Source organism: Oxyura jamaicensis, chromosome 7 (genome assembly GCF_011077185.1).
Source record: "Oxyura jamaicensis isolate SHBP4307 breed ruddy duck chromosome 7, BPBGC_Ojam_1.0, whole genome shotgun sequence".
NCBI lineage: Eukaryota > Metazoa > Chordata > Aves > Anseriformes > Anatidae > Oxyura > Oxyura jamaicensis.
In genome coordinates, this window is record NC_048899.1 from 3,837,214 (window position 1) to 3,863,339 (window position 26,126).

The 26,126-nt window shown below is 44.1% G+C and overlaps 1 protein-coding gene and 1 long non-coding RNA gene across 4 annotated transcripts; both read right to left on the minus strand.

Annotated features, from left to right (window-relative positions):
- Positions 1 to 337: 337 nt before the first annotated feature.
- On the minus strand, positions 338 to 25,872 carry NAB1 (NGFI-A binding protein 1). 3 transcript variants are annotated; one of them, XM_035331441.1, is made up of 8 exons: positions 25,672 to 25,871; positions 20,556 to 21,390; positions 14,807 to 14,940; positions 13,752 to 13,803; positions 7,954 to 8,064; positions 5,399 to 5,540; positions 4,142 to 4,267; positions 338 to 3,057 (listed from the first exon to the last, which is right to left on the minus strand). In XM_035331441.1, exons 2-8 carry the CDS (start codon positions 21,372 to 21,374, stop codon positions 2,966 to 2,968), a joined length of 1,476 nt encoding a protein of 491 aa, XP_035187332.1. In that variant the 5' UTR covers positions 21,375 to 21,390; positions 25,672 to 25,871; the 3' UTR covers positions 338 to 2,965. The 3 variants fall into 3 exon arrangements, with proteins under 3 accessions (XP_035187332.1, XP_035187331.1, XP_035187333.1); XM_035331440.1 differs by having other exon boundaries at positions 440 to 3,057; positions 4,118 to 4,267; positions 25,672 to 25,870; XM_035331442.1 differs by lacking the exon at positions 7,954 to 8,064 and having other exon boundaries at positions 440 to 3,057; positions 4,118 to 4,267; positions 25,672 to 25,872.
- LOC118169800 lies at positions 8,122 to 10,231 on the minus strand. Its single transcript, XR_004752279.1, has 2 exons — positions 8,423 to 10,231; positions 8,122 to 8,247 (listed from the first exon to the last, which is right to left on the minus strand). It is a non-coding gene; the product is annotated as an uncharacterized LOC118169800 (long non-coding RNA).
- Positions 25,873 to 26,126: the final 254 nt, after the last annotated feature.

Here is a 26,126-nt window from a genome sequence, read left to right on the forward strand (position 1 = left end):
TTTATACTCCATCTCCCATACAACCACTGTTCTCCACTGCCATACAGGAGTACAGGAGGTGGCATCGAGTGAGTCTGCCATGCTGCAGATCCTTCCTGGATTTCATTTCCTCCCTATTTGCCTTGGCCCTCTAAAGCCCTGCAGGCTCTGCACGTAACAAGGCCACCCATAATCAAGGATTCAACCACAAGAGCAGGAAAAAGCCTTCTGCCAGCGAGAGCTGCGCTTCAAGATGCTCCCTCCTCCCCTGTCCCAAGAAAATTACCTCCCTTTAGAAACACCATGGAAAAAAAAAAAAAAAGGAAGAAGAAAAAACCCTGGGGAAACTAAAGAGTTCTCACGGTGACTTTTATTTGGTAAGCAACAATATAAACATGTGAATAAGAACAGGCATCATTTGTAGGGCCGGCCTTTGATCCAGAGCACCCTGAATCTAGCAACCCTTCCATGAGCAGATGAAGGTGAACCTTCACCAGAGACTAGCCGAAGTTGCAGTCCACCAAGACCTTTGTCGTGGAAAGACCAATGCTTGAATATTTGCTATTACCAAACTTATGTGCAATCTTGGAATGTATTCACCTTCCTCCCCCCCCTCCTCTCTCAGGGTGAAAAAAAAAAAAATCATAGAGCTGCAAACCAGTAAAAAAAATTGCTTCCAGCTAACTGAGACTGAAATGGTCTGTTGGACTATAAACTGAAATATCATTCTGGAGATAACCAGCTGGTTGTGACACAAAGTACTGTATTTACAACTCGAAAATATAACTGTTATATACTTTAATTTATAGCAAATTTAATACATTAGTGTTTACAAAATAAATTCTGGACTCAACTGAAACAGCGTGCTGCTTAGCAAGTTCTTGTTCCTTCCTCTCACTTCAACTGAAAAGACCAGCAAGCTTAAGAGCTTCTTCTGTGATCCATGCACAACTGTTGAGATATCGAAAAAAGAGAACGTTTCCTGCATCTCTCTAGTCTTGTTGCTCGATACATTCTATTACTCAAGCTGTACAGTTCAAACCTTAAGCTGTCCTTTAACAATTCCATACACATCTCATGAAAACTACTCAGATACTAACCAGTGCACCAGCTAACATTACAAACTGAAGAAATATCTTAGCCATATTAACTAGCTCACACAACAGGACAGAGGAAATACAACTACACATTCAATCTCTTATTTCTAACAGCAAAGCTGCAAACTCCATCACTTGAAGTAAGATACTTCAGGAAGTGAAACAGTACCATACAGTTCAAGAAACATTTTTTTTTAAAAAAACAAACATTTTAATAGTATAAAAAGTTGTTTACTGGTGTTTCTACTATAAAGCTTTGTTCCACAAATCAAAAGTGATAAAATAATTAGGTATGTTTACAGTGATAAGAGACTGCAGTGAAGACATTTCAGCTCACATTTTGCCGATCGCTTCAGTACAACGTAGACTGTGACTGAATTATTAACGCATACCTATGACACAGAGCGAGCTGCAGACATGAAGTGCACACCTGAACAGGGAATTTTACCCACTGCATGGTAACTTCCTTTCTTCAGCCCTCCCTTTCCCCTCCAGAAAGCACTGTAGGCAAAAACTGTATTCAGAAACTAAGGCGTATAACTACTCGACTGCAGGAAAGCAACCCTTGTTGTGGGAGGTGCACGGAGGAAAAGTGGATGGACACGAACACAGCATGGTAAATCCCAAAGTTACAAGCCAACTGTTTTTCTGTAGATAAAATGACATCTGAAAAAGTGAAAATGTACAAAAAATAAAAACTGTCAAATAAATAAAGAATACAAATGTTAATTAAACACATATATAAAGAAACGTATTGGCATACTGTATGCAGTATACGGTATATTCATAGAATCATGTGGGCTGGACAGCACTTAATAAGGAGTCACATATAAAGACGTAACCCCTTGTCTCTCTCCTCCAAAAGATCTTATGGTTTCTGGATATCAGGTGCAACCTTTTACACTGATGCATAAATCCTGCATCATATTTCAGTTTTGCCACACCTAGGATGCATTTTAGTAGCATTGTTATTATTTTTTTTAAAGATCCACAGAGAAGTCCAAAAAGTTACAATGGTCTGAATCACAATTTTTGCAACCCTGTCCATGCTACGTTGTCTCTTGGGTCTCCTACCAGCTGAGACGTCAGTAATTGTACAGTATATCAACGCGCAGTTGCTTACAACAAACTGGGAGCCAATGATATGGACCCTTCCATACTCTAATTGGCATTTTCTACATTCCTGAACTGTAGATAGGTATTGTACTATAAGTGTGTTACACAAAGGCTGCTGAAACCATTAAAAGTGATGTAACAATAGTAAGTGTCAAGTAAGTCCGCTATAATACAGAATCCGGGTCTAGGTCTATTAAATGCTATATCCACATAACATTTTAAACCATGAAATATTTTATGCATTTTCCTTTTTTTCTACAAATATTGTTGCAAACTTGCTGTTAATTGTGTCACGAGGTTCGCATTCCTACTTCTCCAAGGATTTTTAATTCAAATGTTTAACAACCATATCTACGCTAGGTACACTTAAAGTAGACATTGAAATTTCAAGTAAAATGAACTGTAGCCACATCTACTGGACTCTATACACGTCCCGACATCTAGATTTACTTTGATAAGTTATACAAATACATAATACATTCTTAAATAATGTAGACCCACAATATTAATTTGTGAATCCTTCCACGTTATAAAACCATTTTAACAGGAATGTTTATCCACCTGTATTACTGTTTTAGTTTGCAGTGTCTCTTGCTTTTCTGTTTCCACAGATTACTGTACCAGTTCTTAGGCTTTGGCTATTGAAATCTCTTATTTGAATGAGGCAACACTGGTTATTAAGGCTGTTTTTTTTTTTTTTTTTTTTTTTTTTTTTTTTTCTCTCTTATGAAGTTTCATTCCTTATTATGACACCGGTTTCCAGAGCAGGATGACTATCTTGTGTCTTCAGGTTCTGTTTTTATGACCTTCCTTTCTATGTTGTTAAAAGCCGAGTGAGGAAAATCCTTTAGAATACCAAGGCCTTCTGCGAGAATAAGAGAAAGAGAGAGGTTAAAAGTACTGCTTGAAAACACATATATTATGTTCCTGCTTCAAAAAAAAGTACATGAATTTTTCAGATACTGAAAGCTGAAGCAATAAATAAATCCTGCCTCCTCCTTGTGGGCTTTAACCCAGCTGGGGTATAACCTTGGTTACATTACAGCGATGACAGAGTAATCGCCACAGATTTACTTAAATTCTCCCCAGGAGCAGGGCTTAGCGCACTCTTCGCTAGCGATTTGAAAGGGAAATTCTGCCTGGTGAATGACTCCTGGGACTGGGACGGCCAAACTGCACAAAAGCTGACCTAAGATTTCAATACTCCGGAACGGAAGATGCAAGATTCTTCTCATCTTTCCATAATCTTTCCTATTGCACCTTCCAAATTCAGATGGAATTTTGTTAGTTTTCCCACAGTTGTGAGAGTCTCAAGAATTCCTTACTTTATCTCAGCAAGCCAACTGAAACCATCCAAATAGACTGTACGAAGGACTTGTGCCATCATCTATCAAACCTCAAATTAATTTCTCCCAAAGCCACAGTGAAATGGTAAGAGAAACAGCGAGCACAGCTCAGTGAATGGGAAACCTAGCTCAAGGCACACGTGGCATGACGTGGTACAGAGTACAGAAACAGCACGAGGTCCTTGTAAGCCAGGTTAGAAAACCTTTTTATGAAAAGCATGTTTATAATGTGATTCCTTTATACAGACTGAAGCCTTGTTACAACCAAACGGCATTGCAATAGCAGCAATGTAATAACAGCTGGAGTTTGGGTCAATACCTCTCTGAGGACAGAGACGTGCCAGAACTTGCTTATCTTAATCTAGTTACTGTATCCTCCAAGTTTATCCCAAATAATATTCAATCTGTTTCTAGATTAACTAGTAACACCACTCTTGATGTTTTGTCCAAAGCCTTAGTTAAAAGGTTACCCGCAAAGCATGTCAGACTGAGCTACCTTCCTCACTCAGACAGCCCGTATTAAGTACTTCAACAAAGCTTTTCTAAAAAGCTGATTCATTTACAAGGGACGGCACTAACCCGAGGACTGGGACTTGGCCTCACCACCGGGGTAAAGCCGGATTAATTCGCTGCACAGAGGTTTTCCAACATGCTGCTCTCCATCAAGTGAGATGTGCTGCAACTGTCTACTGGGAAGATTTGACATTCGGAGATTCAGCGGTCTTTCACCTGTAAGTGGTTCACAGTGAAACATGGATGGAATAAAAAAAAAAAAGTGATATTAAAAATCAAGTAGAGACTTAAATGAATACTAATTCTATCACCACAAGTTCGCCTGAAATATCAGCTGCCTAGGAACATTTCTAGCAAAACAAGGGCAATATAAATATGGTGCTACAGACTATTCCATAGGCATTGCTAGAAAGGGGCACCAATCCATACAAAACTCTCTTATTCTGCCCCAAAAGCCCATTGAGATCCCCCCAGATCCCTCTCCCACTGCACAACGTATAAAGAAATTTGCACCATCTGAGGAGCTGGATCCACACACCTATTTCTTTCTGGGTATTTGAGTGCTGCTTTGCTTGACCGATACACACAGGTGGAAACCTACATTCTAATGCTTATTTGTATTGGCTCCCTTAGTTTTTCCTTTTACTGCTTCTTTTCCATCCTTAAAAAAAAAAGCTCTTAAAAAAAAAGAGTCTTCTGCAGTTATTTCTTGCCCATGTTTAACATTTTCTCTCATTTCACAACATCCAAACAGAAAGCAATCAAATTGAACATTCCTAAAATTAATGCAAGCGAGGGAACAGGCAGTTGGTAAATCAAAGAGATAACCACTAAACCGAGCTTTCTGAAGAACTGCAAGCTCCTAAGAACATTATTAGAGTCTGCTTGCTTCTGAGTAATTTGCATCGCCAACTCCTCAACCGTTGTTCCTAGACTGCACACCCAGGTAAACAAAAAGAAGTACCAACTACGTTATCAGCCTTACCTTCCATCTCCACAAAGCAAGAACACAAGCGACACGCAAATGTTCTGCTCTGTTTTCAAAACTTAGGAAAGACCTAGAGCCAGGTTCTGCCCTTACGAACAGCAGTGCACCTTACACCTTTTTCCCTCCCTACGTTATCTGTAGGGAAAGCAGTCTGCCCGGTAACACGGCAGGGTATGACTGCACATCTGATTGCGTTATTCAGACTGCAAGCACTTGAGGGCAGAGATCTTGTCTTGTCCGTTCAGTGCTCGGTGTTCTGTTTTTGCTATGCTATACTAGATAAATAGCACCACTGACAAAGGTTGCATAATATCAAACGCATTTGCTGGCAGCAAGACCATGCCTGGAAGCTACTATACCTTGTCCATCAAGGTTATCTAACGACATGCCGTTGGGGCTGTGCTCCTCTGAGTTTTGTCTGAAACATCCTGTGGAAAGACGTCTCTCTAATCCAGCCTGGCTGCAAAGAAACTCCATCTGTTTTGCCATTACCTTTTCAGACTGCAAATAAAGCACAAAAATAAAATTAAATTAAAAAACACCTCTTTAAATACATATATATAGTGAGTCAAAACACAGGGAAAAAGGCAGTATCAGATGATAAGACTAACAGCCTATAGTTTTTTTGTTGACTCATATGTACAGATGTGTGCTTTACAGTTTCTTCAAAAACTATCAAGCAAACAAAATATTTTTGCACCCATGAAGATTTTCATACTGTACATCTGAGTCACTCAGCAATACTTGAAATGTAAGTTCCTGTAGTTCATCCACACACACACACAAAAAAATGCAATGCTAAATTCTGTTCTTAGAAAACACATCAAAAACACACTTTCTGCACTTTAGGACTGCGGGTTACGTGAAGAGAATCTCAAGAAAAGCAAAAAATAATGTCTTAATTATCCAGCTTAGCTCTGCTCAAATACACGTCTTCACAAAGTATTCCAAGAGTGATGGCAACATCTGCTAAAAAACTTATGCCAAGATTTCACTAGACATCTTGGAATCTTTATTTTAAGAAACAGCACTACACAAGCTTAAAAATCTGCCATTCTGAAAGTGTAGGATGACAGTATGTTTGTGGGGGATAAAGGTGTGAAATGTCTGTCTAGAAGAAGAACAAGACCTATACACCTCTAGAGAGTGAAATTAAACAATGCAGTGCAACGTGGGAGGAAATGGCGTCTGAATGTTTGTCATTGAATTTAATGCCAGGAGCATTCTAACTTTCAGTATAATCTTGTTCTTGAGAATGTAAATAAGCATCTTGCAAAAAAAAAAAAAAAAAAGAAAATTACAAGCCAAAAAAAAGTTGATTTAGAAGAGGCCCAATGAACATAAGAACAGAAGGAGTACAAAGTTAACACCTAGGATCAATAGGAGAGATTTCATTGCTCTTCTAGGCAATCCCGTAATTGTTTCGACTAGTACAGACGCCTATTAAAAAGAAGTAACGGCATTTTGAAGAGCACTTAACTTTTCCAGGTGGATGATGAAAGCCTGACTTCTCATGGAAGTCTGCTTCCTCTGCACAGTTCAACACTTAAGTGACAGTGTAACAGACCAGCAGAAGCTGAGTTTCTGCAGCACGGCGGTGACCCCGACAGCAGGGTAATGACACAGCCAGCATTTACTTTGACTTAGAGGTCGTCAGGTTCTGCAGAAGAACACTGAGAACTCAAGCTTGGTCTTGGGAGGTAGGATAAAAAGGAAACTATTTTCAGATAGCTTACATTCAGTTGTGCTATAGTTGTGCTATTCTGGCAGTGCTGTTGCTACTTTTGAATGGTTAGGCCATTTTTAAGGGAATGAAACATTTAAGTTCTCACTCATGTAATCTTCGTTGCTTAATTCGAATAAAAAGAACAGGAAGTATTTTAAATTGCAACGATGGGGAAAACCCAGCGAACTGCAGATACATTTGAGCTTAAAACAAATTCCACTTAACAATGGAAAAGAGGTTTGTTTTAAACTCAAATGCACCTGCTGTAGTTACACAGCGCCGACCAATGAAAACTTGAAAGCATATAAAAGATGAAAATAAACTTCTAAAAACCAAGTTTGTTTGCCGATTGTGTGACATCAGAACACGTAGCATAGCTGATTTTTGATGCAGCACAATGAACAGAACTTGCATGCCCCTACACTGCTTTGCAACAGAAGAACGTGGAAGCCAGGGTAACATATCTGGTCTCAGAAAACAGGAGCCTAGCTCCCAAATGTAATCTTATGTGAAAGTTTGGTGATTACATTTGCCCAAATCAGTTATACCAAATAAATTTGTTGCAATTTGACATGAAATGCCTCCTTAGAAACAATAGGCAGTAGGAGATGTGTATTTTACCTCAAGGCCAGGATACGCTACAGAAAAGACAAAGAAAGAATCAGAAACCTGTCTTTGTTTATTGAATGCCTTCCGGACACTCAAAAACATCGTACTTCTATCAGGCTGAATGTTATTTACAAAGGCAATTTATCCTCCCAGATCCAGAGGTTCGCTATTTCCTAAATACAGTGCCATTGCCTCTTAAAAAGAAACGTCAGAACTGAGGACTCCAAGTTCCCCTACTCTATTTATTCCTCTAGGCTCAACAACTTGAACTTTCCATTTATAGCTAACAACACAAGTAAAAGAGCACAAGCTGTACCAATAGTACTCTACTTGCTCCAACAGGAATCGTGTATTTTCAAGCCTTCCATGTTAGATCTTACCCCCTTGGAGCGAACAAGGTTAAAGCTGTAGCACCGTGTCAGAACAGTTTCAGAAGGTAAACCCAAATTAAAAGTGATGCAATCACAGCTAAGCTAGGTAGCCTTTGAAAATTGAAGGTAATTGCTTTAGTCATCAAAGCAATGCATCAAAATCAATGTACAAAGACACGGCCCGTATTATTCACAGTGTTGTGTTTACCTGGGAGTTAAGAGCTGCTGAGTCTTCACTCTTTCCTTTAGCCAAAGCAAGTGGTATTTTGTCTGGCTGATAGAGTGTTGGGACTGAGTCCTGGAAGTCAGGGTAACCATCCTGTTGAGCATAAGAAGAAACCAAACACCAAGAAGAAGAATATATTACTGTTTTTTTTTCTGCACCGTCTCTCTCTACACCCAAGAACAAAACAACAACAAAAAAGCAACATTCCTGAACATCTGTGAGAATTCTGGACTGGAGTTTACATATTTGTACGGTCCATTTCATTTAAGTTTTTGTCTAAAACACACACAGCCCCTCTACAGTGAGGGCCATATCTAACATGGCATACCCAGACAATTTTATCTCATCTCTCACACTTTCAGGCCAATCCTATTGTTTTCACTGACATTACACTAGTTTACATCAAGCTTTGCCAGGCAAATTTAGGTCCACCGTTTCTGTCACTCTTTACATATAGCTGCTTTGAAGATTAAGAAATCAAATTTATACGTAGTCAAGACTAAGGCACGGCAGCTGCATATACTAACCTCAAGAAAGTGAGTGAAGCCTCCCCAGATTCAACATACTTCACACAGAAACTATCCTGGTCTTACAAAACGAAATACTGTTTTAGAAGCAGAGTAGCAAAGATTTTATATACTATGGGAAGTAACGATTCAAGAATTCTTTCAGTCTCAAACAGTTATAACATGCAAATCTCTTCTGCAGCTTGCATATGTACAAATAAAGCAAATAAAGTTCTTGTGAAAGCCTGCCAGGCTCCATTACAATAAATTAATCATCGGAGCGATGGTTCAGGATGAGAAATTTATCTTGCTTGGCGTAATAAGGAAAGCTCATGTAAAACAGAGGAACATCCATAAACATTTACAAAAGCAGAATATAGGTGACTGCGTTAAAATGGGAGAGGATGCTAGAGATCTTAAAATAGACCCAAACCTGAAAGACGTGACATTTGTAACTGAGGATCTGTAGACCCAAGTATCAAAAGCACGCCAAATTATGTAGATTTTTTGGATTCTGGAGGCACATGTGTGCAAGTAAAAGCACTTCTGACAATAGCCAAACAAACAGGTTACCATCCAAGAACAAGAAATTTGATCTTTCAGAAAAATCACGGGGGAAAGACTGCAAAGACTACGCAGCTGGCAGGCTGCACACTGTCCTGCACAGTGGTGGTGGCGAGACCCTCAGCACGATGTAATGCCAATAAAGTTATTTTTCCATGCTTCAGGAAAAAAAAAATAATAAAATAAATCTGTCTGAATCACTGCGCATGGCTTTTATCCACCCAACATATTCCCCTGGGGAAAAACAAACGTGGTAAGTATGTAAAATTTCATAACCAGGTAAATTGCCACAAAACCTCATCCTCTACAAACAAAGGCATTTCCATGAGCGCTGACCATTTTCATAGTTAGGCCTGGAATTGTTTGGGAGAGGAAAAGTGACTGTGTGTAGGCAGATGAAAAAGCGAATACACAAAGACGTATCGCTCCGGATCCTATTTTTGCAACAGCTCGGAAGGCGGTTCTTTGTAACGCATCTGTGATCACACGCCAGTACAAAACCAAAGGCTGCTTCCTAAAAGTAGGCCTCGGAGCCTGCTGCCACGACTGTCACCCGTCACTCCTCCACCTCATTCTTTGATGACAAGGCAACTCTGGATCCCCACCTTGGAGATCTTCCCTCTCTATCGCTGGTTGATCTCATTCCCACTGCCTTGATGACGAGGAACAGGTCGTGCTAGGCGATGACCTGCTTTGCACCAACTTGGTCTCGCTGCTCCTCTTCCCTCTCCTCCCGGGAGGGGCCTGCTGCACGCGGTGCTTTTTGTTTCCCTCTGCTGCTGCTCAGTTGTTTTTCAAGCTGCTTCGTACAGCAGATGTTCTCAGTCCCACATGTGCTTTTTTGCTCCCTCTAATGACATTTTTCCTATGCAAACAGTAGACTCGACTGCTTTTGCTGTTTTCGTGAAAAACACAGAAATCCCACACTCGTGCTGATTTTCTTTTCAACTGTCTCAGCAACGGTGGAGGTGGGCCTCTTCTCTCTCCCCCGCTCCCCGTGCTTCCCACCAAGGGAAGATGTTTCCTCACAGCCTCCACTCCTGTCTTCCAGCACATGCCCCCCCAGTTACCACCGAGCACTGTACAACCACCTTTTGCCACCTCTTCCCCTCGTCCCGTTCAGCCGAAGGGAGACGCTGACACACAGAACAACCCCTTCACGCCACGGACACCAAGGATGTGCTCAGCTCCCCGTGGCCCTGCTCTCTTGCCTGCTGGTAGTGTATCTGGAAGAGGAACCTCGTCAATCACAACACAAAGCGGCGGTGAGGACGGCCTCTCCCTCTGTGCCTACCGGGTGACATACCTGGGACTGACTTTGCTTTCTAAGCTGCTGCCGCAGCAGCTCATCTCACTGCTCTGAGCGGTGCTGGTACTGAGTCACGCAAGATGACAAAATAAGGGGTGTCCCTGTCCCACAACACCTATGTAAAAAGAGATCCTTGCTTTGGAAGGGGAAACGCTGTTTCCATCCCTGTTCATCTATTCTGCTCTTTGTCGGGGCAGACTTAGGAAATGCACCCCTCCCAACCTTTTTGTTGTTGTTGTTGTTATTTTAAAGACTCTGGTTCCAAAGCCCAATTCATTCCATTCCTTTTTTCACTCCCTCGGCACCTTTAGTCTCTCATTTGCCTGGATTTTTTTTTCCCTTCTCCTCTGTACACTTCACTCCCACAGCTTGCCCACCCACTCTACGAATAAGAGGGGGAGAGCACACAGGGGAAGAGAAAGGCTTTTACAGGTAATTTGATGTAATTCATGGCATATTGTTTCTTTGTAATGCTTGTGTGAGTTTCATATTCATGAAGAGGATAAATTTACAATGGTGGCTGTAACCCAGCAATGTTTAAGCTTGCACGCACAGCCCTGCCAGCTCTGCCCGAGTATGACCTTCAGAGTCTCTCCAGAGATTTTTTTTGTGTGTGTATCTTTGTGTGAAGTGTTTATTACACCTCAGGAAAATAACTAATCTTTTCTAAGTAACTTTTTACAGTATTCAAGAAGGGTATGAAACATTTCCAAATCCAAGCTAGTATTTTAGACCACAGAGACATTAATGTCCCTGTAAAGAGACATTACTGACTAATGAGGTAAGAAATGGCACATCAAAATACTGAGTTTGGCCTTGGAACAGAAGTGCAAAATGACCTTCACAAAAAAAAAGGAAAAGAAAATGAAAAAGAAAAAAGAAAAGCCAGAGCTAGTTACAAGTCACCTGCGTTCTGATCTCTGCATAAAGGTATTAGCATGACAGCAAGCTAATCAAGCCACATTGAAGCATTACAACTTTAAAAACAGGATAAAGAGTACTTATCCAGAACAGAAGGAAAAATCTGCAGCACTTACTACTATTTTCATTTTACCTCCACCTTCCTAAAAAAAAAAAATCCCCAGGCATGCTACAACCAAAAAAGTACCTTTTTTTTTTTTTCCAGAATGCAACCCTTAAGAACACAAACCATCAGATATAAGAATCACCTACTGAGTAATACTGCCTCTCTTTTTTCTTTTCCCTCTTTGAAGAAAACAGTGATTTGCAGTGTGCCTCAGAATTGTTATGCACCAAAGTTACAATTTACTTTTGGGAGTTCAGAAGAAAGAGGAAAGAGTCGTTTATGTTGATGACTGCAGTCATTTCATAGTTAATAATACTATGCTATGATATGAAAGATAATTTCATTTTCAACTTCTTATTCTGGAGAGAGTCTTATTCCTGAAATAGTCATTCGTACAATTAAATTTTCATATGCTTTTTAAAATATGACTGGCAATTTTAGATAGAATTAAACATCCATTCTCAGAATTACTCAACTAAAACAGTGTCTAGAGAAAGCAGGCCTTTCAGACTGTTAAGATTTCACCATCCAGAAAAGAAGAGAACGCATGTCCCTTAAAATTGTCCTAATCTTTCTGCCTGCCCCCTCTCCTTCCCAAAAAAAGAAGTTTCAGACCATATTTTTCAGGCTTTTAATTCCTTCTCTCAATGAAGATCCTGTGGAAAAAAAACACTTCCCTTACAGTGTGTCATTTTAGATACTTGCTCATCATCAATTATCACTGAATGAAGACAGGCTTTCTGCTGCTGAAAGCTAATTGTCTGTGAAGTACTATGTCAAGCAATGAGTAGCGGCTCCCCACCAGCTCTTACCAATTAAGAGTGGACTGGACAGAAGGGAGAACCAAGGAACCAACTTGCAATGTATTGGTCAAGGCTGATAATGGTGTAGAAGGTGGTTAAAATCATTTATGAAAGCTTTTACCTGATCTTTCCTAAGGACTGAAGAACAAGCAGAGGTCGAAGCACAACCGAACATGACTAAAAATGGCCTTTCAGAACTATTTTCAAAGCTACAAGTAAACCCTCAATGCACACACACATTTAGTATTGTATAAACTCAGACTGCAACTGTACACAGACTGGTGGAACTTAAGAAAAAAAAACACACAAAAACATGCCGACATACCTATTCATAACTGCCTTTTCAAAACTAACTGCTCTCACTGGGGTTTGCCACACAGGAAAAGCCCTTGCACAGGTAACAAAGCACTGCACTGCTGAAAAAATGAAAGGCTTGCATTTGGTGCATCACTTACCACAGGTCAAGTTATGTATGAGAAACACATCCACATCCCAGAATACTATAAAGCTCCCCTCTACAGCTAAAAGAGCATCACGTATTTCCCTGACGTGAATGCCAGCTCAGGCCCATCTCACATTCTAACGTACATTTAATCTGCACCTTTTGGAGCAGACAGCACAGTAAAAAGCCCCACAACACTATAAATGAATTAGACATCCACCTAAAAGTGAAACAGGAATTAAAAGCGAAACAGTAATTTGTTTAAAAAAATAAATAAAAGGGGAAGATCTGCTACTTTCATGAGTTACACAGGTATACATATTTATGATGGTTTGTTTGTTTAAATGAGTGACTTTTTAAAAAGCCCTCCCATTTACTTTTCCGAAGTGGCAACTCAACAAAAAGGTAAACTACATATATGCTGACCCTGCACTCTCAACACGAAACTCCCAGCAGAACACCCATTTCCATAAGCAAAATCTTGTGCAGGTGTATGTATTAGCCACATATACATGCTTGTTGTGCTTTTGGCACAACAGTAATTACAAAATCCAGTAAATTAATAACTCCTGGCATAACCATGTGTGTTGATGTATACAGCTTTTTGTTAGCTTTTGACTTTTTAATATTGTCAGTTCTAGAATTCCTAGCATAGTCAGAGCTAGCTAATATTCTCCCATCAATCCTTACCCAGACCTTTGGATTCTAAACAAGATAAAAAGCTGACCCAAGAAACGCAAAAACAACAAACAAAAGAAAAAAACAACACCCTACCTCACACTGACTTGAAGGTGAGAGGCCTTATGGGAAGACATTTCCTATAGTGCTCGTGTTTATTCCACCGCAGGAAGTCACTCAGTCCCATTCCTTCCCCTCCTACACGCGCAGTGCACAACACTGACAGCAACTTCACCATAAAGCAGATCCTACTCTTTACCCCTGCTCCTACAGGTTCCTCCAACAAGTATTTACATTTTCAGAGACTCTGGCGATGGATCTCGCCCTCTCTCTCACACCCATCAACTGTCTGTCAAATGTTTTTCTGACAAACTTCCTTTGACAGATCCCTTCAAAACAGAAGTCAGTTTTAGCACACACGGGTTAAAATATAGGCGTCTCAATACTGTACCTCTATCTTGATTCTCTTTGGTGACAGTTCGTCCCGTTCTCCGCATTTAGATCTAGAAGACAAGACACACACACGCTATCAGTAAACAGCAAATTAACCCTGGTCACCCACCAGAAATACTCATGAGAAATGGTCAAGAAAAAGAAAAAAAAAGAGCAAGAACAAACGAGATGCTCAGAAAAAGCCTCCAATTCTCTTGGGCTTGGCAGTAAAAGTCACTCAAGTATACAGGAGAAGAATACAAGTGCCTTGTGTTGTTTTCTGAAGTGTCAAAAGACTCATGCACCCTTCTTCTGAACAGAAAGGAAATCTGCTTGAGCACACAGAAATACAGAAGTGCCTTTGACTACCCAGAATGGATGTGTATTTATGTATAATCAGTATGGAAGAACTGAGAGCAAAAGAAAACCACGAAAAGCCCCCAGAAGTGTTATGAACATGTATTTTGAAAGGCCATTGCAATACAAGTCAGTTAAAATTTGAAAGCAATATACAGACAGTATCTAAAATTAATAAACATGATGAAAAGTTCATTTTTAATTGTACTTAAATGCTATTAAAGCCTTTGTTACTTTTTTGTAACAGCAGTTCACTTAACAGAACATTAACGACTGAAATTAAGACTCAGCTCCAGTTCTTTTAAGCAGGTTCGTAAGCTACCCCCCCGTGACCTTATCCATTCTCTGTAAACTAGCAAACCCAATCAGTATATATTAAAAAAAAATAAACAAGATACATTAGGAAGCTTTGACTACTCTGCCAATTTACATTAAGCCTACAGTTGCCTCAAATACTTGAAATACTAGCCTCTCAGACGCCTCTCCACCTGCGCTATCGATGCAAAACTCTGGAAAACTAGAGAACAACTAAAAAGGTAATTCAAGACAGCTAAATCTTTGCAGTTTGAAGGCTTCATGACTTAAACAGCATTTTCCTAACCTCCTCAGAAGAGCACTTTGCTAGCTAGAGAGGAAGAAGAAAGCGTCTCTTGTGCTTCAAAAGAAATGCTGTGAAATTGATTAAGTAAAGGTCCTTCGAGTTAATTAAAACCTTACTTGGTGGTCCTGTAAGTGTACTTGTATGTAACTTCTCGAGAGATTTGCCGAGCTAGTGCGAAGAGTTCATCTCTCCTGGTCAACAATGCATTATCTTTCACACACAGCTGAGCGGCTGCTTCATTAACTGTCAGCTGGAAATTAAACACAGAGATTCATGATTTTGTATACTTTCACCCATTACATTTGTAGAAGTACCCTTCTTCTGAAATAATGCAAGATTTCAATGCCAAGTAAAATTACTTGTATAATATGCCCCGATCGGTTTCTTCGACTTTTTTTTATCCTTAATAACACAGGTAAGCCTCTGAGAAAAGACACACATGTAGCTGGTGCATTTAAAGTCCTTTCAAGTACAACATCACTGTAAGACACTCTCAATGTGCCCTGCCTGTGCCTCAACCCAGCGTTAATTAAATCTCAGTATAAAACAGTAGCTCTGAACGTTCACAGTGTTTGGCTCCCAAAGCCTGGTTTACAGGGAATACTATTTTTATAACTGCAATATGCCCAGGACTTGAAAAAAAAAAAAAAAAAAATCTGACAGTGTGGGTACAGATGGCTTTCCCTGGTGAATACAGCATAAATTCTGTAGAAGGTGATGGTTTAAGAAACGATTAAACTTTTTTTAGCTATGTTTCTCACCCTCATGTTTGTGAAGACTATCTTCAGACATGAATCAAATGTAACTTGTTTCAAGGATGTTTTCCCGAGCCTGCTGGGACACATTTCTAGTGTCTCTGCTGCTGGCAATAGTTTCATAAAGAGAAAAAAAAAAAAAAAAAAAAAAAAAAAAAAAAAAAACAACAACCCTGAAGTTAAGGCTCAAAATGGTTTCACAATGCTCTTCAGAAGCCTATAGGAAGCGGTGATATCATGAATTACACCAGCTTTATAATATTGCTGTCTGAAAAGCAAACAATCAACAATCAGCTAAGGACAAACAACAGAATTAACGTAACGAGAGAAATCAAAACTGAGATGCTGGAGAAGAGATTCCCTGCTCCTCCCACAGTAAACAGGAGCTAAAGAGACATTTTCACTTCTTCCTCGGCTGAAGAGCAGCCGGCACTCGTAATTAGGCCTAACAGCAAGGGGTCAACATAACGCTGCAGGTACTTGTTCCAAAGTGCACTCAAATCTTCTTTCCTTTGGGAACGGAGCTGCTTCGCATGGGCTTGGCTTCTCCCAGGCGAGCTCAGCCTAAGCTTTGCTGCTACTGTCAACAAAACATTCTGTATCTGTCTCAGGCTAGTGAATATTAAGAAGCAGCGAGGTTTTCCACAGCACAGTCAGCATATTCACGCCGACTGAGCCGTGCCGTTGCCAACCCTCGATCCGGCAGGGCTGGCGGCACAACACAACGGCAGGTCAGCACGCGGGCGTACGTGGTCGAAGGCGGGCAGCAGCGCACGCAGGCGGCCTCCAACGCCATGAACACCAAGAACGCCGTCCTTACCGCCTCCTTCCACGCGAGCAGAAGGAGGTGAAGCTGAGGACAGACCAGTGGGGCCGCAGATAAACACTGCCTCCTGGCAGGAAGGCTGGGAAGCTCACTCCTACTAACACACACGACAGAGCATTGCTTGTGAAATGGATCTGAGGCCAGCAACTCACCTGAACTACAGCGCGCCCCATCCCTTACAGACCGAAGCTGTCCCATGAGGTGAACAGCCCTCAGACTGCCCTTGGGCAGAAGTCCTGATGTCACCCAAATGAGAAATTTTGTCTAACACAACACTTGTTCTCCAGGGAGGTTGGAAAGCAGAAATATGTTTCAGGAGAGCTGCGATTCTCTCAGCAGCCAGCGCCCAGTAACACCTCACAAGAAACTGCTGTTCTCAATATTTCGTAAGCATTTTTTCACCATCTTTAGCAGAAAAGCATCTGATCTGATTAGGACATTTCCTGAGATACCTGAATGCTAAGCAGGCTGCAAACGTGTCTTTAACAGGCAAGCTAGGTATGTTGCCTGATCTTTCTCTGTACAGACAAAAAAAATCTCACGGAGATCAGATGTACAAGGGTGGGAAGTTAAGGTTTCACTTGTGAAACATCTCTAGGTCGCTACGTTCCTACAATACAAAATGCTAAAATAAACTACTACCCATTTGAGAGGAAGGGTTGTTCTGTAATGTCTGTCTTTTCAGAAAGACGGAGAAAAAAAATACAAAAGTAAAAGATTAATACGACACCTGTAGAAAGGATTATCAGTCAAAGCTGGCAATAATTTCGGTCAGAGTGATAGGTATTACTTTGCCCAGGATGAATAACATTGCTCGTGTTTACAGAATAATTCAAAGTATTTTTTAATCCCTCAATAAAGCATTGCAAAGAGCTCAATAAAGGCTGCAAAGAGCTGAAAGGGCTGAAATGCTTTGGGTACTTGTAGACAAATGCTGTTTATCCTAAACACAGAGAAAAGCCAAATGTTTGTTTGTTTTTCCTGCTTTCTTCTTTCAGGTCACATCCAGACTTACTGAACTGAAGTGCATCATGGCTTCCTGCCTTTTCAGGAGGCATAATGCTGCAGTGAGAAAGTGCTGTATGCCTAAAAATAATGATTCTGTATGCTGGAAGCCTTGATGACAGAGCAGTACGTAACCGTACAGGCTCTACAGAGAGGGACGGGTATATTCTCAACTGATGGGGTTCATAAATCCCCCCCCCCAACTAGAAACACATAATTAAATATCAAGTCCTACTGTTTTGGTGAGTCAACAAGGGAAAATAGAAGACAACAAGTTAGACAAAATTTATCATTTGCATTTCTTACTCCTGTTTCTCAAACTATTAAACAGGATTTTTGCAGTTTTATAGGTACCTAGACAAGCACTGAAATATTAATACGCAAATTACAAATCTGACTCAAACATGCCAGAGTCACTGAGTTCAAGGGCACGTCTCATACTCATCCCTCCTCCAGTCCAACTTTAAACATGAATTGCTCTCCCTGACTGAAAAGGTGTGTAATACCGAGACAATGGGATGGATTAAGGACTGTACATTTATTAGTTCTGGAATCTCCTTGTTTCAAATATTTTTTTAAAATCAGATTTAGTTTGGATAGGGGCCTTACACAGATACTCCTACCAATAGCACGCACTTTCAGAACAGCTCAGTAGCTCCAGTTCTCACTGGCCTGTAATGGCTGCCCAAGCCCTTTGAGACACTACAGTGTTCACACTTAACAGAGAATATTCTCAATAATTCACCGCTAATTTTGTATGAAGTTTGAGGCAAGTGTGCACACAGCTCCACCCCGCCGGAGGAGTCAGAGGTGCCCTGATCTTTCCCTTAAGAAGCCATCTACTAGACAAGCTTTTTAAATTCACAAAGAAGTTTATTCAGCTGCTCATTGCCAGCTGCAGAGAAACCTTGAACCGTGAGGCAGAGTGACAGCCTTGGAATGTATTGAATGTATTAACATGTGCAGAAACAGTATCTGGATGAGCAGAAACTTACCTCCCTGGTCGTTCACAGTCCTTCCTTCCGAGCAGCAAATTGTTTAAGCCATTGAAAATAAAAATCCATTGAAATTGATTTCACAAAAGATAAAACTCTGGTTAACCAATTTTTAAACAAAAAAAAAGGTCTCAATGATCATGTAGTATTTCTGCATTTTCTGCTTTAAAGTGGAAACGGAGAGAAAACTGTTCAAGACAAAGCTTTGTGAAATCCAGCCTCTTTAAACAAACAGCAAACTAATTGTGAGCAAATTCCTCTTGTTTGCATGTGTGCAGTTCCCATCAAGTTCAGCGAGGCCCCACATGCGTAAGTGAGGCATAAGTCAACCACATACTCCTTTGATCCTGTGCCCTTAGTCATAATAGTGATAGAAATATTTCCCAAAGCTAAACCATGCTCTCATTCCATTTTTCAACATGATTTTACAGCGGCGTAGTAAAGATCTGCAGAGCAGCACTAAAACAAAGTCACAGAGCAGAGCGGTCCTCCTTCCCTCCAGCTCCTTGCTCCCCCAGGCCCCGCTGTTCACTCCTCCAGCTTGGCAGAGCCACCCCAGGGCCCGGCTCGCCTCAGGCGAGCGCTGCCCCAGCACCCGCCTCGCGTGGTGCCGCTGCGTGCCAGCAAACTGTCTGCCCAGCCTGCACCGTGTTTCTGCAGCCACCATCCCGGAGAGAGATGGAAAAAGTGCAGAGCCGCACACGCTGCACTGTAGGCCTCGCCCGCCGCCATCGCCACGTGAGGAGAATCCCTCCCTCCCCACCCGGCCGCGGCAACGTACACAGGGCACCTACACAATTAAGCCTTTCAAACCCTGCCTCCACCTCGTCAGCCACATGGTCTCTTACAGGAGAGACTTACTTCTGCGAGGGCCGGGGAGAAAGGCTGCGTTTGTTCCTGCACACTGGGTGAATTCACAGGATACACGCGTAGCCACGCAGAGCCGCAAAGCACGCAAACGAAAGCTGCACAACTAGAAGCGTGTGACAGAAACGGAGCTCGCTACCGACAGCTTCCCTCGGAAGTGTCTCCCCAGCTTGTTCAAGTCCTCGTGAAGTCACTGCTCGTGATATGCAATTGCCTTATGAGTGTAAATACAGAAGCAAAGATGTAAAAAAGCATTGTTTCCTCCTACCCTTCTACTCAGAAGCATAAAGAGAACTTAGTTTTACACAACAGTTAACACACCTAAAAAACCTCTTTTTGAAGTGAAAAAAGGCTAAAGCCAGTACAGCTTTTTTGGCACTCCCGTAACATAAACACTGCCTTCCCTTTTGGGAGCTCGGTTTTACATGCCAAATTTTAAATCCAACTGAAATTTTGCAATCACTGTTAACCGTGAAAACGCTGATGCAGCACTCGTATCAACAGTGTTTTGGCACTGCTTCGACTTAATGTTTGTTCTCTTGTACTGTACTTTGGCACTAGGGAACTATTCCCAACACAGACACACCTATGGCGTTACAACACATGCAGCGTGAGCCTCGAGAAAGCCAGGACAAAAGTGAAGGAGGCCTGCACAGACTTTTAAGGACAGGAAGGAGCAGATGGTATGCAGGTATTGAAGGGCAAACCTGCACATTAGTCACCCTTCAATTCTGGTGACAGTCCTTCCCCTTCTTCCTCACAACTCTTATTGCCTGAACTTCGCTTGGCTGGCCTAAGTCCGCTGTGTCCCCCCCAAAAAAATGCCACGGGTTGTATAATTAAGCTTCACACCAATCCAAATACAAAAACCGCACGCCACCAGGGTTAGGGACCTCATCAGCAGAACCTTTTTCACCTCACACAAGCTAGAGAGAAGGGTCTGGAGGTGAGGGAGGACAGCAGTGCAGTAAGCAAGCCAGGCAACCCTGTTACCAGACACAATCTATTTTAGCTACTGAACTTCCCAACAACCTCTAAGGCGCAAGGGAATGTAAAGACAGGACTGGTTTTAAAAGGTGCCATATGCTTGGAAACCCAAGGAACATGCTCAGTGCGATACGGGTTCGCCACTTCAGTGCCAAACCGTTCAGACCCTGTCTGAGGGACCACACAAGGACCGAGCAGTCTGATGACGCCAAGCTGAAGTCATCAGTGCACACACGCGCCCCCAGGAAAGGAGGCTTCTGCTTCACCCAGGATTTCCATTCCTGGGCAGGGCTGGCTACAGCCCTTGTCAGACGCGCAGCTCTCGTCACCCGGGGAAAAGTGCCCGTACAAGAAGTGTACCCTCTAAGCAGCATCTCAAAAAAGGCATAGGAGCAAGAGAGGGAGCCCTCTGTCGCTCAAGGGATTTTACCTCGTGGAGGGTAAGATGCTTGCCATCCTTTCTTTTTGAGTCAAATCTGCCATATATTGCACTGTACTTCCTGATCTCCTCCTCTTTGTGAGGGTCCTCATCACTCATCTCAAAGATGTGGCCAATCATCTTTGCCAGTTTCTTATTTGTTTTCAATAACTCCTTGACTTCACTCAAGTCACTTTTGGGCAGGGAGGGAACCATACGTTCTACGCATTCAGCAACTGACAGAGCAGCAGCGGCATCCAAGGTCTCACTGTTTTCCTTTGGTGAAGCTGGAGAGCCAAGGTCAGCCGGGGAAAGACTATGTTCGCTCTCTGTAGTGTGGTGTCCTTGCCAGAGTCTCGGTTCACTGCCGCTCTGTAGCGATAAGTTCCCCACCACATCAGATTTGCTCGCACCCACGCTTTGCACACAAGTTGTGGCAGCACATTTTGGGATCTTCAGGTGAGGCTCTCTGGTACTGCTGTTCCGCTCGTAACTACTGCAGGATATCCCCAGCCATGCAGGAGACCCTTCTGGCAGTTTATATATTGGAATGCTGCTGACTGGTAAGGAAGTGAGAGGCTGGTTAAAAAGACCAGGGTTTGTGACCCAGTCCCTCAAAGCCTTCTGCAGCCTTCGAACATGAAGTGGCTTGCTAGCCATGCCTACGAGAGCCATTATCTCCAAGAACTCCTCTTCACCTGCTTCACAGAGCTGCTGGACATCATCACCACCCTGCTGAATGAAGGCATCGAAGTAGAATAAGAGATTTGCTTTTTGTAGTATTCGATACAGCTGCAATTCCCCAAGGGTTCTGGGTAGAGCTGACGCCATCACGGATGACAGAACCTGCAAAAAGTAAAAAGAGAGAGAAGGTGAACACCAAGGTGCTGGCATTCCAACATATTACCCCCCATCCCCCGTCCTCCCTTGAGACTGTCAACTCAAGGGATGAGACTTTTTTCTCTCATTACAAAAACACATACGGAAATGGTAAAATGGGTGATGGTTCTCTTTATTTGATAATGTATTATCAAACAAGAGACTTAGCTGAAACATTTGTGAAAAAACACATCAGCAGATAGCTGCGATGCACCTACAAAGAAGATGATTCAAACACGAAGCCAGCTTGTTTTCAGCATTCCCACTTCATGTTTGTTCCCGAGAATGTCGTTCAATATTGCTCACTGCTTCTACTACTCTCTTTTTTTATCTTCAGATCAAAATGATCACAAAACAACCTGAAGTATTACTGAATATATGATCACCTGAAGGAAAATAAAAAACTCATCAGCTGTGATTCTCCTTAATTCTCAAATCTTTTTCCCCCATAGCAATTTGGAGGACTGCACGAGGAGAACAAAGAATAAAAAGGTGCTTCACAGAAGCCCAGAGAATTAATGAAGCCAGATTAGTAAAAGGTTGCTTCAGTAAGTTTCTAGTTTTCACCACTGCATATTAAAAAAAAAAAAAAAGGATCTAATGCCTCTGCTGATCTTAATTCCAGCAGCAACATCCACAGAGGAAGCAAGAATTCGGATGGATTCCAACACATACAGTTAGAAAACATTACTTTGAATTCACCTGCCCGTTCCATTTGCTAAGAGCCCTGTGCGTCACTGATCCCTACGAGATGAAATAGCAGTAGGCAACGCAGCAGTCGCACTCCAAGGGCTCCCAAGAGACAAACTGCATAATCCTACCCCCCTCGTGGCTGCAGAAAAACCATTTCCACAAGTTTCAACGTCAGAAAACACTGTTTCCATAAAACTCACGCTATCCCGAGTTAGCCCACAAATAAGAAACTCTTCAGAGTGCTCGGGTCTCTCGCACACACGGTGGCTTTCACAGCTACAAGCGGTTAATTTCCCGTATTATAGCATTAAGCTAAACCATCCAGTCAATAGGACCTCAAGCGCACAATTTATATTGGTTGTGGAAGTAACAGAACTGAAACATGGAGCTGGTCTGCTAGCATTGCTCTGGCTCTACCACCACCTTGCTCTTCAAAAAGCAACAACACAGCAGCAACCTAAAAATCAGCACTTATGGCACGATTCGCACACTGGGGGGGGAATTGTTGTAATAACAAGCATAAAAAACAAACAAACAAAACCAACAAGCACACCAAAGAACTGATGCAAGAATAAATGCATTTTTAGGGTCACTGGGATGCTGGTAGTCAGAAGAACCATGGGAAAAATAATTTTTACAATAGGCACTTTTTTATAATTAACAACTCAAAATAAATATACAAATGTAACAAATTCATTCAGGGGGCACCTGAAAGATCAGACTCCTGTTCAAAATCAAAACTTTGATTACGTTCTACTAGCAAAAATTAAAATCAGGAGGCCAATAGGAACTTGACAAAGATCCGTGTGGTAGCAACAGGATACATGCAAACAGTCTCTTTGGTGGGGGGGGGAAGGAAAAAAGCCTTGAAAAATAAAACAGCTGCACGTATCATTCTTTGTAGGTTGGGATCTGTAAAGCAGGACTGACAGCGCTAGCTGTTGAGATCTGGGCAGCCACCTCAAGGAGCTGCTGGTGTGACCAAGACCTAATCAACTGTACGCTTGGGAACTCGGGGTGAAACTGGCAACGCTGAAGAGATGCTTATTTTAGAAATACAGCTGAACTGTAGAAAGTAACAGTTAATTGCAGAAAAACAGTTAAGTACTGCACGCAAAGATGTGAGTGCAACAAGGAAAATGAAGCAAATCACTTAGGTAATCCTTTAAACCATACGTAACTCGGTATTTTAAAATTTGTCATTACTTCTCAAGAAGTTCCTTGAAAAATCCTCCCCTTCCATGCAAACTTTGACAAGACAAACAAAACTAACAGCTTATGGATTAGTGGTGTTTCAGTAAACTGTTCCTAGCCTCCCATTTCAAATGATGTTGAATCTCTTCCATCAATACCACGAATCAACTTATTTATACAACTGCTGCGAGAATCAGCATTTTCCCCGAGAGCCATCCATCTCTGCACCACATCTACATAAATCTACATAAACGGACTTTGTGCAGAGAACTAAATTGAATTCCGAGATGAAGGTGGCAGGGAAATTACACACAGCCCAAGCGCTCCAGGCAAGGCATGGAGCTAATTTTTCCAGCCCACGGGCTGGAAGAAGCAGCAATAGCCCAGGAGTAGTCTTTACCTCGAGGCTCCTAATCAACAAATCTCCTCCTGACAGATAAAACTGGATTACTATGTACTACGGAGGCGTCAGTAGCGGGTCCACGGTTCAGACCGCGTTGAGGTTTGCGTTAAAAGCAAGGCTGAAATCCCTCTGTTTTGCACTTGGAAGACCAACTCCGTCTTCCAAATTTAGTACAGCAACTCCTCAGAGGGCCGTGCAATTTTTCCATTTAAGATCGCTCCTGATTTCTGCAGAGAAGACATTTTTGAACGCTCCCCCTCTTGACCTCTCTCGCCCTCTCTCTAAGCTGAGCTCCGTGGGTTCAGCCACGCTCGCCCCGCCGCCATGCCGGGCGTCTTGGAGCTCGTGAGGCAGGAAGGCCCCCTCCTGTCCCTGCCAGGACGGCCTCGCCACGCGGCCGGCTGCGCCGCTTCCTCGGGCATTCCTGACTCCTGTCAGGCTCCACAGCTCGGCTCGCAGGCCACAAAGGCAGCGGAGCAGGTAAGCTTGTCCACCTGGGCAGCAGGGCTCAGGAGGACAGGCGACAGAAAAGGTTTGCCGAGCCAGCAGCGCGGCGGCACCGGGATGAGAGGGGACCGCTAACCTGGAGGATATGCAGCACGGCTCTCGCTGCCAGGCCCTGCGGAGCTATCGGGTAGCGTCCAAGACTCAGCACACCCACTCAGGTCTCAGTGCCACACGACCCTCCGGTGACCTTAAAACAGCTTCTAGGAGACCTAACGTCATGCTTGTCACTGTTGCTCCCATTCCTGAGCGCAGCAGGGGCAGCGCTGCTGGGACAAAGGGCAGGCGTGCAACGAGGTCACGCAGCGAGAAGGCTGCCAGGAGTTGCATATGCTCCTCACCCGGGAGAGCACCTCGGGCATCGCTCCTCGTCCACAGCCTGCTCGGTAAGCCTCGGGCCTCCTCGTTGGCAGCCCCAGACAAACCTGCCTGGGGAGCAGCGAGCTGGTAATGTCCCCTGGCAAACTCTGAGGAGCTAACCCCTGCAATCTGCTGCCTTAGGGGCAGATCTTCTAAGGGACGTCCAGCTGCAAAGCCTCTCGTGGCAAACGACAGGAAGGAGAAGCCAACGTGTCAGGGTCTGCAAGGGTAAACCAAGGCAGCGGTGGCAGCCGAGCTGCTGCTTCTCCCCCTTGGCTGCTGAGCATCCCTGCCAGCGAGGGGTGTGGGAGCGCGCAGGGAAGGGCGCTCGCTGCTTTCCATTTTTCATGCACGGACCTATCAAAGAAGCTAGGAAATTCCCCCTAACAGAAACGGCTGTTTAAAACACCTTTCAGGCTGCGAGCTGCTACAGCCCCGGCAGAGCCAGGAAATCACCGGCCAGACCTTCGCTCAGCCTTCGCAGCCGTGCCCTCTCCTTTTCGGTGTCACCTCCCCGACACCCAGAGCCCACCGCCCCACCTCCTCTCCGCTCAGGGGCTGCCACCTGAACTCCGACCGCAAACCTGGGAAGAGAGGAAAGTAAAAAAAAAAAAAAAAAATAAAAGAAAAAAAAAAAAAAGAAAAAGACGATGGGGACAGCTCAGCGCTCCTAACTCTCTGCAAGCAGCCGCTGCCACCGACTCCCTGCGCCGAGGGGACGCGCTCCGACAGCCCCCGGCCCCGTGCCTGTGCCGGTGGGGGGCTGCCGGTTTCTCCCCGTTCTGGGGGGCTGCAGGGAGGTGGGCATGGGGGTACGGGGACGGGAAACGGGGGCGCAGGGGGGCAGAAGCACGGGGCGAGGACTCGGCCAGCAGCTCTTGGCGGCTGGTTTTGAAGCAGGGCAGCGGAGCGACCCCGCGGGTTGGCGTGCGGGGACGCGGATGCTGCCCCCGGCGAGCGGCGTCCGAGCGCCCCCGGGGCAGCACCCCCGCGACCCCACTTCCACGCCGCAGCCGGAGGGGGGGACACACACACGCACACCCGGCGGGGCTCCCGCACCGCCCCAGCCCCGTCCCCCCGCCCCGCGACCTACCGGGGGGCTGCCCGCCGCCGCCACCGCCGCCGTCCCGGCGCCGCAGCCTCAGCCCCGCCGAAGTTCCTGCCGTGCCCCCCCCCGCGCAGGCTCCTCCTTTCCCATCGGGTGGGCGAGCCGGCCACGGCCCCCTCGTTCCCGGCCCCCTCGGCCCTGGCCCCGTCGCCGTCTCGGTGCGGGGAAGGGGGGGGGAGGCGCCGGGGGGGGGGGGGGGGGCGCCGGCCCCCCCCCCCCGGCTTCCCCCTGCTGGTGGGGAGGGGAGGGGAGGGGAGGGGAAGGGAGGGGGAGGCCCTGCACCGCCCCCCCCCCCCCCCCCCCGGCCCCGGGGGGGGACCCCGCGCGCGCTCCGCCGCCCCCGCGCGGCCGCCGCGTGACGCAGCGCCCGGCGGGGCCGCCTCCGCCGTGGGGCCTGACATGGCGGCGGGGGGGGGGGGGCTCGGGACCCTCGGGGCCCCGC